The sequence below is a fragment of the Falco cherrug genome, chromosome 10 (assembly GCF_023634085.1).
Source record: "Falco cherrug isolate bFalChe1 chromosome 10, bFalChe1.pri, whole genome shotgun sequence".
Lineage (NCBI taxonomy): Eukaryota > Metazoa > Chordata > Aves > Falconiformes > Falconidae > Falco > Falco cherrug.
This window is the reverse complement of record NC_073706.1, coordinates 23428676-23447938: the sequence shown is the minus strand read 5'-3', so window position 1 is coordinate 23447938 and position 19263 is coordinate 23428676. Positions and strand designations below refer to the sequence as shown.

At 38.1% G+C, this 19263-nt stretch overlaps 1 protein-coding gene across 2 annotated transcripts in view; it reads right to left on the bottom strand.

Annotated features, from left to right (window-relative positions):
- The window catches only part of LUZP2 (leucine zipper protein 2), a 309932-nt gene that overhangs the window by 55102 nt on the left and 235567 nt on the right, over positions 1–19263 (bottom strand). For both annotated transcript variants that reach the window (XM_027798713.2, XM_027798712.2), the window contains exons 7-8: positions 9708–9770; positions 6349–6411 (exon numbers count right to left, since the gene is read on the bottom strand). In XM_027798713.2, coding sequence (XP_027654514.1) covers positions 6349–6411; positions 9708–9770 — 126 coding nt within the window. The remainder of the gene's footprint in view (positions 1–6348; positions 6412–9707; positions 9771–19263) is intronic.

The following is a 19263-nucleotide window of genomic DNA, read 5'->3' as shown; positions in this document are numbered from 1 at the left end:
AAAAAAAAAGTCTCTTAAGATTTTGCATTACATCTATGTTTATAACTGATATTTTATAATAGGGGGTTTGCGCTGTTTTTCCTAAGCAGCACTGTTAAATTTCCCAGGGGAAGTTGCAGAAGATCCAGATGCTGGGGTAGGCACAATGGATGAATAACCACACTACAGACTCGAGATCCTGTCGGAAGGTGAGATGACTTGCAGTATTCTCTCAGGTAAGTTGATATGACTGGCCCATAGGAAACCGTCTTGTTTGCTCTTATCGTCTCCTTTTAACACTGAGAAGTTACATTTAGCATTACAGGGTGATGCAAAAGCAACAGCAAAGATAAGAGCATTCGTTCTGTGCTAAATAAATCAATGGATAAATAAAGGTGAAGGAAGCCAATGCTGCTTTATTGGAAAGCTTTCTGCAAGGGAAGGAGTTTTAAGGTGCTTAGAACATAATGAAGAATCCTTCAAAATGTGTTAAACGGACTAAATTTTCAAACGCGCAAGGTCAGCTAAATTCTGCAGTGGACAACAATTATAATACAAGCAGGTGCAAACTGTGGGTGAACGTACATTAAATGAAGTGGCTGGATATGGGTCAAGCCTGACTGCCAACTGTATACAAATACAACTATTGGAAAACCTGAAACTTTTCCATCTTCCTACATATGCAAGCAGACGAAGCACTTCTGTAAAAGGTTATCACAACTTTACAATTATGTAACCAATTATTTCAAACCCAGACAACAACTTTAATATTTAACACAAGTTCTCTGCTAACTCGGGTCTTTGGTGGTTTTCTGGGTGTATTTTTGTTTGTGTGTTTTTATTTAATCATTTCACCTCTTTCTCCATCGGGAATGCAGAATCTCATAGTCTGTGTTACAGAAATAAATACCTTGCAGTTCCAGGAAACGGGTTTACTGTGGCATGTAATTAGCTACTGCTAATGAGGAAAACATATACAGTGGCATCTATTTTACTTTGGAGGAAAGAATAGTATAAATATTTACCACATCCAGTCAGTATGATGTGAAAGCAGTTTCACATTGTTTTGCTTTTCCTTAACTTTATTTACCATAGGAAATGCAAGGTTTAAAATGATTTTCACACATCCAAATAATGAATTGATTGGTGTAGCACTATGTGTTTCAAAGAACTTGGGAAATGGTTTGGACTATAAATGTCAGTTTAGTTAAATAAGTCTTTAAAACATAGGTTTTGCCCCTTATGTATAAAGTCAATTCAGGTGTTTCCCAGGCAGAAATACTTTCTTGAAACAAGTCCTTGAAAGAAAAAAAAAACAAACAACAACAACAACAACAAAAAAACAACAAACAAACCCAACATTATCTTTAACCTGCCTTCTATATAAGTCTGTGTAAGCAGTTATAAGACAAGCCTAAATATGAGCTGTTGGTATGGTACTGCTTAGTTGTTCAGAGGTATTAAGCACTCAGTACCTGAAACACTATTTAGGAGCATAGAAGAGAACTGAAGGTAAATGACAATCTTGCTCTTCATCTGCAATACTGCACTTCATAGAAATGTCTGAGTTGGAGAGTACCCCCACGGAAAACAAGCTGGACCGCTGTGAGGAGCAGCAGAGGTTGTCAAGCTTTGGGAGCAAGGCTGTCCCCTTCCGTCTCTCCTTCCCTCTTCCCTCCCCTGTTCTTCCCTCCCAGTCACCCTCACCAGCTCCCTGCCTGCCCCCTTCTTTCTCTATTTGAGCACCTCTGTGCCCACTGCTTCCCCATGCCACTCATCTCCCAGCCCTGCGCTGGTCTTCCCAGACCTCCACTCGTCTGATGCTATCACCTGGTGGCTCTAAAATTGTGGAGAGGTCTAAGGACCCCCAGGACCACAGGCAGGTTGTTAGTCAGTGTAAATACCCACCCTGATAGCTACGCTTCAGGAACCGGCCACGTTCATGCATCCCACTGGAGCAAACGTGCTTTGCTCCTCAGAGGAAGGTGCGTAACTATAAACCGTCTCATGATAAGACCATGTAAGGAAGAAACACTTATTAGCAATTACCTAATTTGTTGTGAGGCAGATGCTATTTACTTGCTTATCTAAATTTATATTCTACTATGGAACAAAGATTAAGTACATCTGTAGGCTAGGTGCATTTAGCTGCTGCTCACATATTAACATATTTTTTTTTTAGGACTGTCTATCAATATATTTTGTCTCAGAATTTAAATGACAAAAGGGAAAACAGATGAAGCAGTAGATGAGATTCATACTTCTAGAACTCTGAAGCAAAACCCTTAGAAATTCATCACAAAAGTAGTATGCAAAGATATACTCAAGCCATAACAGTGAACCATTCTCACCTTGCACATTTAAAAGAACAGCAGCTTCAAAAAATACAGGATACTTGTGTAAACTGATAGTGGAAGTTATTGCTAGATTTGTTTTTCTTCATCTCTTTTTCCTGTCAGACACAGACATATGTTTGCACATCATGAACAAAATCACAAATTATTTGTAATTCTTTTTTAATTTAGTAAAAGATGACTTCTTCTAGGGCAGTTTAGCCAAATTATGGGAAAACAGTTAATGAAGGACGAATAATTTCAAAACAAGTGGTTATGAATGCCTGAAACAAATGCAGACCTCCATTTAGCAAAGCATTTAAACTTAGGAGTACTCCACTGAATCAGGGTTTTAGGACCATAATTAAATTATTGCAAATAAGAGTGGAATCATTCAGAATTAGTAAGTACCTACTTACAAATGCAGCTATAAAATTAAGAAGCACGACTGAAAATTTGTATTAATCATCCTTTATTTTTCTCATTATATAAGAAAGCAAATTTCAGCTTTTGTCAACTATAAGGATACCACGCTGCATGGTTTAAGGGACTGAACTCTGACATAGAGACAGAAGCTCAAATTCTTATCTCAGTAGATATACTGACTATTTCTATGACCTTGAGTGAGTCACATTTTCTGTGACTTTCACTGTGTATCTGTCATATGGCATTATATCATGGAGAGAGAGAAAAATATAAATATACATACACACATGCCACATAATTAATCAGCTAGATTACAAAACACTTTGAAAATCTAAGAGTAAATACATGCCATATATGATGAACTCATTTTATATTTACTACCACTTGTTATGTTACTGTTACACAATGGTATAAGTAGATATAAATTTAACAGTTCACTGGACTACTAAAGGAGAAAGCTGTCTCCCCCTCATTGAATCCCCAGAAGTGTAGTCAGTACAGTCATTCACAGTAAGTTACCAGAATTTAAGAACTAGTTTCTTGATGTTGACTATACAAAATAAAAAGCAAACAATCCCTCCATACTTACTTCACATACATATGCGCAACTAATTCCACTACAGAAAGGAAGTTTAAGACACACAAACTGAAGCATGCCCTCATGCCCTTTCGAAATCTAGCAGCCTGAAGGTCCGTCCTTCCGGTGCACTGCTAGGAGAAGCTTCCAACGTTTAGAGCTATGCAGGGAACAGAATTCCCTGAAGCCCTCATAAGACACATAGAAAATGTGAGTTTTAATGGGGTGGGAGCGCGGGCGAACTGGTACAAGTCCAGTAACATGACAGCAACTGGGAGCCAGGAGCCTGCCACACATACCACTCGTGTCTGTGCTGGCACAGGACTATCCATCCACTGCTTTAATCTTTTATCAGAAAGAATTGGAGCTTCACAGAACAGCCTCAACAGCAATGGTAACATGAAATCTGTTCAGTTTCTAGTATCCAAGGAGCTAGAAATGAAATGCCACCTGTTCTTGCCCAGACCTAGCAGACCCTCTCTGATCAGACAGACATTAAAAAAGCTTTGCACCCTGTACCGCATGGCTCCTGCTCTGCTCGCTGTGACTGCCTTTAGACCTGAAACACACACCAAACAGCACACTGGATCTACCCTTTCCCGCATCTCAAACAATCATTTGGGAGAACAGCATAAGCTTGCTGTTCCCTTTTCATCATAAATCACATTTCCTTAGTCAGGAAAAAGATCCACAAATAAACCCGACAAAAATATTTCTGGCTGCACTAAAAGGATATATCAAATTGACAAATCAGGCAGGCAGTTTCATACAGAATTGCACAGGGTCAAGAAATATTTCAGGTATTTGCACAGTCAGTTCTCAGTGCACAGGACTTCAGAATGCATTTCACAATTCATTGACACCATCCATCTAAAGTTGTCAAAGCTTTTTTAATTACTCCCTAAAAGGCAGTTAACTTTTCCCTCTTTTGCTAGTAAGTGCATTCAGAGCAGAATTCACCCTATGTAACCTGGCACCTACATGCAAGCTGGTAGCCCCAGTATTCCTTCAAAATCCAGAACTATGTCTGTTCAAAGTAGATTGAAGAGTTTAAGGTATAAATCGTGCTGGCAAATGTAGACGTGATCTTTAGGAGATGTTTGCCAGACCCCCCCCAGCAGTACAGAACAGCTCTGCCAGGCTCGGCAGTGGAGCCCGCAGTGCAGACAGCCGTGCCCGGGCAGGTGAGACTCACTTTTGTTCACATTTGCACAGGACACATTTTCCCCCTTGTAACACAGGTCCCTGCCTCCCCTCCACCCAGACACTGATTTTCACGTCGCACCGCAACTGCTGCACTGTCACAGGTTACGAAAGGATGGGGTGAAGGTGGATTTCATTTTGTGTGTGCCGGTGACTGGCCAGACTGCCTCCCCCATTTATCCACTTCTTCATGCTCATGCCTGCCTTCCCTTCTGTAAGCTGTTTTTGGGTGGGCAGCACTCGGGAAGCGTTCCCTTGCTAGGCATTGCTACACATCCCAGCATAATTCAGGTCCGTTTCAGGGATCACTGCATATTAGCATAATCAAAACAAGTAGATCGTAGTACTTGAACAACCCTTTTGCTTCAGCCAAGGAAAACATGCTTTCACACCAAGGGGAAATTAGAAGATATAACCATTTTCTCTGAATTATATCTAAATGGATTTTTTTTTAAAAAAAAAACACATTGGTTTTGTTCACGCTAGCTGGTATTAAAATTTAACTGCCTAAATGTATACCATGCCTAGTTTTTATCTCTAAATGTAGTCCCCTGTTTTGGGCCTTATGATGGTCAGTAATAAATGTTCCTGAAAAAATTTGGAATCGGCCTGTGCATGGGGGGAATGGAAGTACAAAAAAAAAAAAAAAAAAAAAAAAGGAAAACCCAAACCCACACAAATCACACTGTGTATTTTAAATGCCCTGTGTTATTTCCTTTTTACAGTACTATATTTTAAATGCCCTGTGTTATTTCCTTTTTACAGTACTACATATACAATAGAGAGACAATAGAGAGACAGTAGAGAGACTTAAATACTTCCAGAAGGCAATTTGGACCTCATATTGAGATAAATATAAATTACTTTCTGTGTAATTCTAGCTCTAGTCACTTTGAAGATGACTACTTATCTTCATCCTTTATGCCAGGAAAAAAACCCACACAACTCAATTAGCAGCCTCCAGTCAGGTACCCTGAATCTCTCTCCTTCTTTAACAGGGATTAACATTAACATCTCCCGTGTTAACAAGGACTTGATGCCCTTCAGCAAAATGTTTGTATCTTTTGTCCTCCCACTGCCCTTTCTTTTTTGTTTTGTTCAAACATGCTAGCTAGACAGGCTATTCATTTGGATTGTATAAACCACAGACATTTCATATTTTTTTTAGACATTTCAGTTTGGTAAATGTCTCTGCCTATAGCAGGAATTTGGATCCAGGGACCTAAGGAACGTTCCATTACTCAACCTTATCACAAAGAGAGTATTGCTATAAGTGTTAATAATTGATATTGCCATGGAGAACTGCTAACTGAAGAATAACCAAGAATCATCTGTAAAATATTCTACTGTTCAGTTAGAACGATGAAAAACATGTTACGGAATCTATGGAATAGGGCAATAGTTTTTGCTCACCAGCAGCAAACTAGAACATTGTTTTATGTAAACATGTAAATACAGACATTCATAAGCAAAATACTTGCCACTGCTTTTGTCTATTTAAAAACAAAGACACCAGACAACTTTTTAGGCTTTGAATCTTCTCTTCCATGCCTCAGAAAGCAATTTAATAAAAAGCAGTGTCCCTGATATAGTGGTTTGCGGAGAAAAAAAAGAGAGAGAGACAGAGAGAGATAAACGAAAATGGATGATATTTTTGAAATTGCATTATGGTGTAATGCCTGTCCTTGGTGCTTTAAGCTCCTTTTGGTATGGTGAGAAGGAAATGATTCCTTAGAAGTACAGTAATCAAGGCAGCTATCATACTCTTAGATTACTTCAATGCTATATTAACCATAATACTTTAGCTAACTGTAGTGAAATATAATTTACCTTAAAAATCAGGTCCTTTTTCCCATAGCGAAGCTCTTTCAGCTGGGCTTGGATCTTTTTTGACTGAAAGTGAAGATAATAAAATCAGGGTGTTCTTATTTTAAATATTTACTGTCAAGATCAGAAAAAAACCCATAGCAAGTTCAGATAACAATAAAAACTAGGTCAGTTTTAAACTCAGAAAAATAACCAAAATCAATGTAAATTGCTTTTCCAGGGCATCATGTCTACACCAGGAAAAATCATCAAGGAAATTGTAACCTGGCACGCACCTAGAGCACACCTGAGTTAGCACTATTGCGCATAGCCGTTTGGCCTGCATATTTTAGACACGAGATGTTACTAATACTTTCCATGAAACATAACTGAAGGCATCACCTTTAAAGTAAACAACCTTTTTTTTTTTTTCTTAAAGGGAAAAAGATTCCACAGCATCGCGCAAGATCTTCTTTGCAATGACCAGGGACTCGCAGGTGGTATCCACATGAACCAGGTTCTCAGTTTGTGACCATGTCCTCTAAAACAGGCATAGTTACACTGATTTGTATCACCTTAGGATGATATTTTAAATATTGTTAGATCTGTCCTTAAAATAATTTTAAATAATAGTCTATACATTCTTTTATTTATTTAAACAAATTATAATAAAAATGTTCTGAGATAGTTGGTTTTTCTTTCATACTGCACCGACTATCCTACGAGCATTATTTCACCCTTTATCAAAGAATCCTGTCAAAATAATAATTTCTTTTTAATAAAATCCACAGTTTCAACTGTTAGTCAATAAGTTTTCTTGTATTAGTTAATGCCAAATGTTTAGAACTCTTTGGAATGGATTAGAAGTCTATCCCACATTTACTGTAGCAGCTTATCCATAAATGTAACATATTACAGATGGCAGTATAGCTTTCATAAGTTGCAGCTTCTAGAAAGATTTGATGTTTCCAATTGGTGCAGTCAAATTCAGTGGCAGACTTGTGGGAATGATGAATGAATCACAAGATAAAATTTAAGAAGCTGCCTTAAATATTTAAGAAGTCAGACCAAATCAGTTAGTGAATTCTATAAAATCTGAAACAAATAGCCAAGATCAGTTCAATTCTTTCTTCTGCAGCTATATCTGCTTTGATTTCATCTACACAGCAGAAAGTGCCAGTAGCACTGTCCTCTGATCTGGACAATGCAATTCATAGAGCCATGGAATATATTTCACAGTGACTAAAGAACAATGAGAAAATCTTGACCACCTTTAATTGTTCTGGGAGTCCTGCTTAAGAAAACACAGTCTCTCTGACATACAAGGTATCCAAAATGGCTATAAAGGAATCTAAGAGTTAGAACTGAGACACTCACACACTAAATCACAAACCTATGATGAAAATAAGAGATCTAGAGCCAAAGGTATTCAACATCTAAGTGACCCAAAAGCACGTATATGACCTGTAATACTTTATGATAAAATTTGGTTGTTTTGTGGTTTTTCTGTGCTTCTAGGGAGAGGACTTATAAAACTGACACCTTTCAGTGCAGTCAGGTGAGTAAGATCGTTGTTAGACAGAGGATGACAGTGATCTCAAAACCACAGCACAGGGGAATATTCCCCTGGCACATGCCCCTTTCTGTGTCCTGGGAAGCCCAAGGTTTGCAGCACCCTGCCTTCCTCTTGCCAGGGCTCTGAATTCTTGGAGAAAACCCAGCCATGTAAGCTGTGCAGGATGACAAGCATGCTCCCATTTCTGCAACTGGACAAGGAATCACAGGGCTCACGAAACTTGTTTGTGTGCAGCCTGAGAAAGCAGGAGCTTCCTGGTAGGCAATTCTATCTATGAAGTGTATTTGATTTAATAATTGAAAGGATACCAATTTCAAACATTAGTTATGCTTAGTGAGTATAGTACTTAATTAAAGAACAGAAAACACGCTGCGTTTCTCTGACTGACACTACCTAACTGGTAGAACAAGCAAAAAGGGATGATCCTGTAGCATCTTTGCTTGTTCTAATGGCACTAACCCACTTAGAAGCCACAGATTTCTCAGGATGATTCATAGAGTCAGAGATCCTTAAGGTTTAAAATACACTCACAGTCTGCTGCCTTGAGTGTTAGTTACCTTAGGTTCGGTTTTCTGAAATTCTCTGACAGCCAGGCTTGTCACACTACAATAAATTCAATTTAATCTTAGGCTTTGCCCTTAGATTTAAAGAAATTTACGTTGCAAATATTAAAGAAGACATAATGAGGGAAAAGATCTTTAAGCTAATTTCCAAACATTAAAAATGTTACACAGCTAGGAAAAACAAATTTGAAAAAGAGTGGCTAACAGAAAGCTATGTTGCTTACACTGGATTTTTTTAAGCAGGAACGGGAAGGAAATGTATTTGCATTCATATACTGTGGCATGTTTGAAAGCAACAGTGATGGTACAGGAAGATAACAGATTTTGACAAGCTAGAAAAAAAAAGTACCCCACAGAACCCTATTATTTCCTGTCATTGAGGATTTCTCATAAACTGTGGTTGCAGATCTTCAGTTAGGCTAAATAGCTAATATAAACAGAAATCGCTATTTTGACCTCATCCTAAGTTTTGAAAAGCTACAGTCTTTAATGAAGAAAACACCTTCAACCATGATTATGAAAATTTTAGTCAAGAAGAAAAGTAGTATGCTTCTATTTCACTCTGGCAAGTTGCAACAACTTTCACAGAAATGATGTATGCAAAAAACATGACTGAAGTAACGTAAAAGAGTAAATCAGATTCATATACAGTAATATCCTCTTTCATGAAAACTTAAACAGCTAAAGGAACTGCTCACATAAACATAGTTACTTGTACATTTATGCATTTGCAAAAAAACAGGGCTTTTGTATTATCAACTGTTAGCTCTTCAGTAGAGGGGAGATTTCTTTCCCTCTTGTTTCATAAAGTGACTGGTTTCTCCTTGAAGTACTAAAACATTCTAGGAATCTATACCAATAAATCTTTCTTGTCTCTATAAGTTAATTTCAAAACAGGCATTTAGCTATTCATCTTAGTCTAGGCATGGAAAACATGGAAAAGAAATCAGTTTTATGTATGTTATAGATGTACAATATATATCTATTTACAGAGCTATATATACTTTTCATAAGCATGCCCAAACTTCGTTGATCTAAAGCTCGAGTTTGCAGCTTGCTTTCTAATATGCTTAATATTCCACCACTTCTAGTGAAGTCACAGAAATGAGTTAAGATGAGAGCACTTTAGGAACACTCACCATACACACATAATATATAATCTATACCAGAACCTCAGTAAAAAGACTTTGATGCAAGCTTCTTTTGTATATGTTACATTTTGAATACATAGGAACCTCACTTACCTCTTCTGCATGAATACCACAAAGCTTGTTTCCTGACAAGAGCTTGTTTTTGAGGCTTTTGTTCTGAGAAGGGGGAAAAAAAAAAGTTTTATTCCTGAGAGTTACTGAAATATTAAGGGACCCTTTAACTATTTGATGGTATTGGTTTTATTTTATACATGGATAAAACCTTCCAGTTACCAGCAAAGACACAGATAAGAAAACAAGATAGATGCATCATGGCACAATATTCTCTCTTACAGAATTCTAAAAGGGTATGACTTGACATTAAAACTTTTTTCACACAAACAGGACCATACATAGGAACCTTCCAAAATACTTGAAATCTAGATTGGATATGCTGAGGTAAAAAAACAAAGAAAAAACCCTCTAATCCTTACCTGGTGTCAACAGCATAGCTCAACATCATTTTCAGTAAATCATTATGACAACTGAGTAACAGGGCCAAGATCTTATTGTTCGACCTTGATGATCAAATTCATGGGGGCTTTTTGTTAAATATCAAAATTTAAAACTACAAGTAATCAAAAACTGTAGAAGGTTAGCTATCTGATAACATTGTGCCAACTCAATACGCTTTTTCATGTAGGTGTTTTAAATGTATTCCTTCTCATTTTCAGGGCAAATAATAAACCTTGATAACATGAATTTTCAATAGTCTGCTAGTTCTTTCTACACTCCTCACTCCTACACCCCATAACTGACAGTCCAGGGTGAAGACTTCTCTGCAGTGTGGACATCTTTCAAAATTGTTCAGACACGCAAATATTCAAAAAACCGATCTTCAAGTGCTTGACACAACATGCTTACACTAAAGAGAAATTAAAACCACCATAGCCAACTTCTCCTGTGCCAATAACTGTAAAACAACATACAGAAACTCAGCCCACCACATTCCAGGAATGTCTATTTGTTCCTGAACAGCAATAGCTTTCTTGAATATTATGCACAAGTACAAGCTGCATTTGAGAAAAAATGCTAATTCCATCCGGTTCCAATTCAGGTCCCATCCCACTGAAACACTGGAAGCTTGATTTCCAGGAATATAAGCTTGGAGTTTTTCTTGAAAAAGCCTTTCTTATTAAAGATGCAAATGCAAAGAAAGGAAAATTCCATATAAAACCTCATTTGCACAGTTCCAAAATAAGGAGAAGATACACCATCGTTTCACACATTTACTGTTTCTATCTGCTGTGCACCAACACACACTGCTGCAGAGACAATAAATCTTTTCCAGCTGTTTGACACGGGTGCCCACAGTTCTGTAACGCAACAGAAAGGATCCGGGATCTTACTTTGCATGAGACAACCCAGATTCTCCCTTGCAAAATTTGATTTGCAAAGGGCCAGGTTTGTGGAGAGAGAGTTGCTCTGCTTAGTCTCACAGCCAATTAGGTTGTGTTCTTTATTTGAAAATGACATTGTAGCTCACCACAGAGCAACACCTGGTTGTACTACCTAGTGTAGAAATAGAGAATAAGACAGTTAGCTCTGCACAAAGGGAACTGGGTAGCAGTGATGAACAAGATGAACAAAGATAAGCCAAATAGAGACCGAAGAGATGAAACACACCCAACGTATCTGTTGCTCACCAGGGCTAGGTACATCTAAAGAGCTCTGTTGTACTGTGGTCCCACAGTAGATGTGGTAGGTTTCACATAAAAGATCACCGTCATCTCTTGGGGTGATGGCCAAACAGATTGGCCAAAGGCACTGCTTCATTCAGGAATTGCACTTAATTAACCCAGGAAGTCAAGTCATCACTCTGCCTTGACTAACTAGCTTCATTATCCCTTCAGTCTCGTTACAGCCTGGCAGTGGTTCTTTTAGGTAACAGACCCTACCCATACTGCAGAACTGAAGTAAGAACGAGTTGTAATCCTTACATTTTTACTCATTTATCTTCCTTTTGCCAAGCAGAAGCTACTATAAAAAAATACTTCTAGTAATACATTAATACCTCACAATTAATTTCTACACGGGCTGTTTTGAGAAGACCCTGCAGTAACGCAGAACATGAAGGACTGGATGCCTACCACCTCGACAGGACACACATTAGATTAGATGGTCATGACAATTTCCACATTTTGTGTTAAAGTAGCCTGGCAAAAGAATATAGTGAAAAGAATTTGTTCAAAAACAAAATTTGATGAAAATATTTTAAGTTAGGAGATGGACTCCATTTTGGAGATTTAGCTAGCCTGTCTCATTATCCAGTCTATTAGCAACAAAACAAAAACCAGGGTTACCAGAATGCATGCAAAATAGCTGTGATTTAATCTGCAGTTTATTTTTTTCTAAAAATGAGAGCAAGCATTAAAGCTTACAACTATTGAGATATGGTAAGTAGGAGCTTGTCAGAGGTGGATGACAACCTCTTGCTTGCAGTTTCAGTGATGTTATGTTACTTCACAAATCACATGTCAGTGTCAAAAAAAGCTTTGCATCCTGATTAATAGTGGTAATTTTCTATAGCAGAATGTGAAGTACACCAGAAAAAACACATTAACTATGACAAAGCCTGGTTTGATCAGGATTCTAAATTAAATGTTGCAAAATGAAAAGTCTGATCAGGTACATATTCTGTAAATTTGCTAGAGAGGGGCTATTCAAAATCAGATTAATTAATCAATGACATTTTTAGGTTACAAATGCTCATTAAGTCAGGACAGAATTTGACTTCTAAGTATTAGATAAGCATTCAAGATTATGCTGCTTCTTCTCCTATTAAACATTCTTCAAAGAACAACAACAAAGAAGATAAACTAACCAGAATTCTACATAGTTTTTACTTCAGATATTTCATTTGTTATCAAGTACTTTAATGCAAAAAGTCTTCAACATTTGAGGTTTAAAAACCCTTAAAAATTTAAGGAATGAATTAAGTATCTGTAAACAGGTCTTTAATAGCCTCTTTTAAAATTATAGTGAAAAATTATTTTAATTGGACATGGCCTTTTAGATTTAGAGAAAGGATACCATTAAATTAAAAATAAGTAGGTATTTTAATGCATTTTAACATCTTAGAAAGCTTATAGCACGAACTATTAGCTGGAATGTTTGTATGTAATCGTATTGTTAAGACAATTATTGTAATTTCTAACTCTTTACAAAACCCTTTAGCTCATTTGCACCAGTACTATCAGTACATCCCTAAATTCAGCTGCAGAAAACTGCTGTCAGTGGTTGCCACACGCCCAAGAATCCTGCTGTCTCTTCCCATGCAGTTGATTCCTACTGTCCTTCCACCTACGCTCAAGAAATGTGAGTACCGCATCTATTCTGCATCCTGCAAAAACGTGAGAAGTCTCAGTGACAACTTGTCAGATTTGTTAACATATTCTGCACAGAGCTTCCGTACTGAAAATAAAAAACTTTCTGCCTCATTCCTAAATAAATTTGTCAGTCAATCCCTGGGCACTTTTTTTTCCCCTTTCCTCTTATGCCGACGTAACACTCACATGTTTTGTTTGGGTTCTGGTATTATTTTCAATATGTGAGACTAGGCTTAATCGAAGCTGAATTCATTACATGAACATTGACCATAACCCTGTATTTAGGTTGCCTAAAGATTTCCCACTGATATAAAGGCACAGAAAAGAAGCTGTAGCATCATAGCTGCTTTGCCCGCGTGCCTTTGGGACCTGCACAGAAAAAAACACCACCCTTGCTCGTTGGCTGGAGAGGTACATATTCTTTTCTGGTCCTGACTTTGGAAAACAATCCCTTCAGTTCTGTTGGCTCTTCTCCTGAATCAAAGGGCAGCAGCCAGCCAAAGTAATGGCAAAACATCTGAAGAGATGCACCCATGTTATTACAAAAGCAATAATCCCTACCATGACAAACTGAGCACATCACTTCTCCAGAGAAAGGGAAGAGGGGGAAATAAAATTCAGAGAGATACAACTGTGTTAGCATTCTTGGAAAACAATAACCATGACACCAGTGGTCTTTCGTTTTCATTCTGTTAAAGAGTTTTACTAACTTCTAGCTCAATAAAATTCAGGTGTCGTTCACTCTCTTAACTCTTTCTCCCTACGATATCAATGCATGATGGCTGAAAGGTGTGACACAGGAGATTTTAGTAAACTTTTCTTCTTTAATTCTCATCTCCCTATTGGATAACTTGGACAAAGACTTAAAAAGAAAACCACGAACTATATTACTGAAAGCTCAATAGCAGCACTGCTACAGCTGCAGTTTTAGTTCCTTTTCTGCAAACTCATTTTATTAAAATCATTAATTACATAGCTAAATATTGTATTTTTCATAATATCCCTTTCCTCATTTAGCATACACAATAAACACCTCATGGGGCAAGAGTCACATTTTATAAGGCATTGTTAAATGTGACAAACTACACCTGGGTCCAGTTTAAAGCTGTTAATTATTATTGTAAATATAAAGTTATGGGGATTACCATTTTTCTGAGGTATGGTATATTTTACTAACAGAAGGGTAAAATTATGCCACTGATGTAAAATGCACAAATTTTCAACTGTCATTTCTTGAAGTTAGGTTACCTTGGCCTCTGACCACACAGATGAGTGCTTTAGTACTTTTGTATTTGTGTTTCATAATTTGAAACACCAGCATTATCTCAGAACAGCGTCAGGACCTCAACCCAGGATGAACAAACTATACAATGTAGACATCATCAGTACAAAACAGTTTAGTTTGTCTGCTAGCCTTTGAAAGCACGAGAACAAAAAGCATGTTCAAGGAAAGAAAATAACTTTCTCTTTCAGAAAATTATTCCCAGCAATCAGCTTCAATTCAGACATTTTATCTGAGGTCTGACAGCGGTTGTTTGTTGTATACAAGACAAATTTGGCTCTGCCTCCTCTTGATGAATAGCCCAAATCAAACCATGCTGAGCCGCTGCTCATCATTGGAACATTTCTCTCTTACAGGCATCCTTTAAAAAAATAATAAAAAAAGAACAAACAAAAACCCAACAATAAAACCCCCAAACAAACCCAAGAACAACAAAATCCCTTGGACTCTGCTCAGCAGGAGGGTCAGGGTGCATTGCCAAGATGCACCATCCACACCCTCCTGTTAAACCAGAGCAGCTCACAGCACCCTTGGGAGGGAATCCAGAAGACAGCAATAGACCAAAATCAAATATCCTGCCTTAGCTGATATCACAACGTACTGGTACCCATTTGGCTTTGGGTATTAGCTTTGTATTTCACAATGATGAAAAATGGCTCGTATAGCATGGAACAGTGCAACTGCTTTAAGCCCAGCAGGGCTGGCTCAGCCCTTCACCTGTCTGGGACAGCCGAGTGCAGGAAATTCAATTTACCTCGGTGAGCTTTACCAGCTAAACCTTAAGAACTGCATTTCTATGTTACCTTTACAGTCGGTGAAGACACTGTGACTTTTGTTAAGAGGAGTTTGCCTTGATATTCTTGAGGATGTCCAAGTCTCCCTTCCCCATGGTTTTTCCGCAGTCAGACGTGCCAGCAGGTGAAGGACCCTGCCCCATCGGTGCGGTTTAGTACTGTCGCTGCACATATGAACTGTGTACTTTCCAGATCTGCCTGGATCTAAATTCAGAAAGCACCACTGTCCTCCTAGCTCTGAATTCCTGGGAATAGCCTGCTTTCACCATGGTCAGGCTTTAGCCTCCTGTGCCCAGACATGCCCTCTGCCACCTCTGCCTGTGCTGTATGTAGGAGGCACACACAGCACCCAGAAGCTGACAGCTGAATAGGTAACCCCAGCAAATGCATCATGTTGCTGCTGCTTTATGCTTAGACATATTTGGAATTTTGATGTTCTGATTTGGTTTTTTTATTATCATTATTTATTTATTTATTTTTATTTACGGTGCAGGTAAAGGCATGTAAGAGCAAGCTTCCCCAAACAGGCAGATTTCTTTTCCTCCTGATATCTATCCCTTCTAATACCGGAGGCTGCTATTTTTCTCCCAGAATTTGAGGTAGTCCAGCTGAGCTGAAGGAGCTGATAATATCACACGAAAATCTTCTATTTAAGCTTTGTAGCAAGAGTTTTGGTTGGGTTCCACAGGACACAGGTCCAACTATTCAGAGCACTGTTTCCACGAATCCCCAGGCACACAGGGGAAGCCACGACCCAGCCTTTTCGTGAACTGGGCAAGACTTCTGTTGTTTAGTGGAGAAGTGCTATGTCCATAACTTCTTTCAAACTTTCATCTGAAATAATTTGTGCTCTGGGGAGGTAGGGAAAAGGAAGGGCAGAATCAGAAATGTATCTAGGAACATAGAGCTTCCTCTTGAGAAAAAAGTCTTGTTGTTATCCCTTCATCTTTGTACATATGACAATTATGCACAGCGACAGCCTAACTTGATATGAAAATCTCCGCTTTGGCAAATAAACAATTCTTTACGTGTGAGGCACAGTATGTCCTGCAGTTGTGCCCCATATGATCCCACTGTGTACAACTGAAATGCAAGGCCACTACCTTCTCCCTGTACTTTTTCAGCTATCTAACCTTCGCCAAATGACACCATCAGTAACTTCAGTCACCTGCTTCCACATGCACCACACTGCTATTCAAGTCCTGCTTTACATGAAGTCTGTTATGTGCAGCTTCTACTGTTGCTGTGCATCACCTCCAGATCTCTCCATCAAGGAAATTTTGTTTGTTTGCACTAATGAAGCAGCATGAGACTGTCTGAAGGGACCTCTCAGCCATGGCCACAACCACAGTTTTACTGCATCGTAAAACTGTTGCTATTGCAATGGCAGCGCTATGTTAAATAAACCAGAGTAAGGAAATAGGAGAGAATAATTAAAGAAATAATAAATATAAAAGTATACATTTTGAGTATTTGGAGGGGGTTTTTTTCAGTCTCTGTCTCCTTCTCTAAATGTAAATGTGAAAAGATAAATACACACACACACATATAGATAGATTTAAAGTCGTGACAAGGTAACACATCACACAATGTTGGAATGGACCCATTAGAGACAGTAAATGTTTAGTCACATTCCCACCTGATCATGCAAAGAAACTTGGAAGTATAATACAAAAAAAAAAAAAAAAAAAAAAAAAAAAAAGTGTAGCATGATAAGATTTGGCTCCATCCCAACTGCAGAACAGATGTGGGTGGCTGTGAGCCTGCCTACCACTCAAAGCAGCTCAGAGGCAGCTGGAAGTCTTTCTATAGCTAAAGAAATGCATTTTATCTGTTGATAACAGTATTGTAATGCAAATATAGAGTAACTCACCTTTCATCTAGCCTTCCTCATGTACATGCTCTTTTCTCACATTCTTCAAAACGTATTTTAATTTTTTAATGTTTCCACACAAAAAGAGTCTAAACACTGGCTCTTCCATAAAACTCATCCCTACAAAAATTAACAGCTTAAGTAGGATTTGTGTCTCTAAAGCACAAATCATTGATAGCTTGCACTGAAAATGTTTAATATTTAACAGGTTAATAGGAAGGTTTAGTTCACAGTCTAGTTGCCATCAGTATTAGTATTTGCATCACTCAATTGCCTAGATAACTAGTTGCAGACCAGACCTCAGTCATCCAGAGCTATGTAGCTCTCTGTGTCAGAGACTTCATGCAGAACACACATGAGCACAGGAGTAGCCGACTAGTGTGACAGTACTGTCCCCTGCCCAGGATGATCTGTTTAATTGCTCTTCAAAGGCATTTGGACTTCAGATGTCTTCTGCCCTTGTTAGTCACTGACAACCCATCCACATTCTGAGCCGGATTAGAGAACCATTGCTGTGTTTCATAACTTGAACATTTTTACAGAATGAATTAAGATGCTAATTTTCTGTAGCAGCCATATATTTAAAATGTGTGATGAAATCTAAGGAATCAAGTCACTTTAGGGCTCAATCATTCATGATTATTATTAGAAATACTTGTGCTCTAGATAGAAGTTCCCAAAATAGTTACCGAGTCACCGGCTATCTGGCAGCCTCCGGGACTAGCTCTTCTGCAGGTAAAAAAAAAGAAGTGGCTGAAAAGCTCTTTAAAACTCTGATCAAAGATATTAATTTTATTAATTGTTGCTATCTTTAAACTCCTATTTGCACTACATTTAAAGATGGGGGGGAATGTTGTTTTTCATCCCTTTGCATCCTGTATTTTGAATTGTGTCTCTCCAAGTCACGCGGGTTTTGCTCTCCAGCTGTCACCTACGGGAAGATTTATTTCCTTCCCAGTCCACACAACTGGAATCACTCGGAACCACTGCTAACCCCAAATGCCACAGTTCATTCCTGGAGGACAGTCATTTGGGAGACAGCCTTATTCCTTCTGCTTCACAGGTGGAGTCGAGAGCCTTCACTAGGACCTGTAAGCTTGTCTCTCCCTGCTATTACCTTCAAGTATCAATAAAATATTTTTTAAAAAAACCAACAAAACAACAAACACTGGGAACAGATCTGCACTGTAAAAGGAAGATTATAGTACACCGATACTTCTCTAGTATCTGGGAACTTGCTTCACTGTTCCTTAAACCAAAACTTTTCTTTTTACCTGGAATACCTGAAATTTGGCAACTTTTCACACTTGCACCTGAACTTTCACGCACATATCTGAATATTAATCTTCTGTCAGAGTCTGTGAATATGTATACACAGAACAGGAAAAAAAAAAATTAGAAAAAGAAGCACATTCATGGATTACTGTTACTGTTTATAAAGTTAGGATGCAATATCACGTGTTGATACGTACAATATTTTCTATGTCTATTTGAAATAGCTCTGGGGAAATGTCTCAATCTCTCACTCGGAAACAGTGACTTGTTATGCTACAGCAACAAAGCACTGTACTGGACTAAGGCTGAAATTCTTTTTTTCCAGGGTGTTTTTCTTTTTGATTGCAAGGCATTTATTTTCCTTATCTGTGGGTAAAGATAGCTCATGATGGGCAAATGATACACAGAAATATTTATCAGATTGATTTAATTTTCAATGACACCCTTCAGGTCATTTCAACAGGACTTGGGGGAAAACAAATTTCATTTCCATTTTTTTCTGTGTCAGATATTTTACTTAAAAAGTGCAGCATAATAAACACGGAATCTCATGTTACAGAATTTGTGTCTGAAATGAAGGGTAATTGCCCATGCCACACAGATTACTTAGAGAAGAAACGTGACGATTCTTTGCTCTTTCCCCGTGGTAGAGGTGGCTGACTGCCCTGGGGATGGTTTGTGGGATCAATAAAGTTGAACACCTAGTTAGGTAGATGTTAGCCTGAAGCTCCTGCTTTTCATTTGTTCGACATTTGTGAATAGAATGGTGAAAAGAAGCTGCTGCTGCTGCAAGATGCATGTTAGGCTTTAGGAAAAAAAAAATAAAAGAAGGAAAAAGAAAAATACTTTACTGAGAGCTCTATTAAAGGAAGGCGACAGAAATGAAAAGAGCATTCTGAATGTGACCAAGCATGTAAAAAAAATAATCTAAATATAAAATGCATTTCTGACTTTGAAAAAAACAAGCTCCTCTACCACTAGAAGAGTGAAGGGTCATACTGGTTACATTCTGTTCTGCAACTTCAGTTTTTCCACTGTACCAGCAGCAGGGGATGAA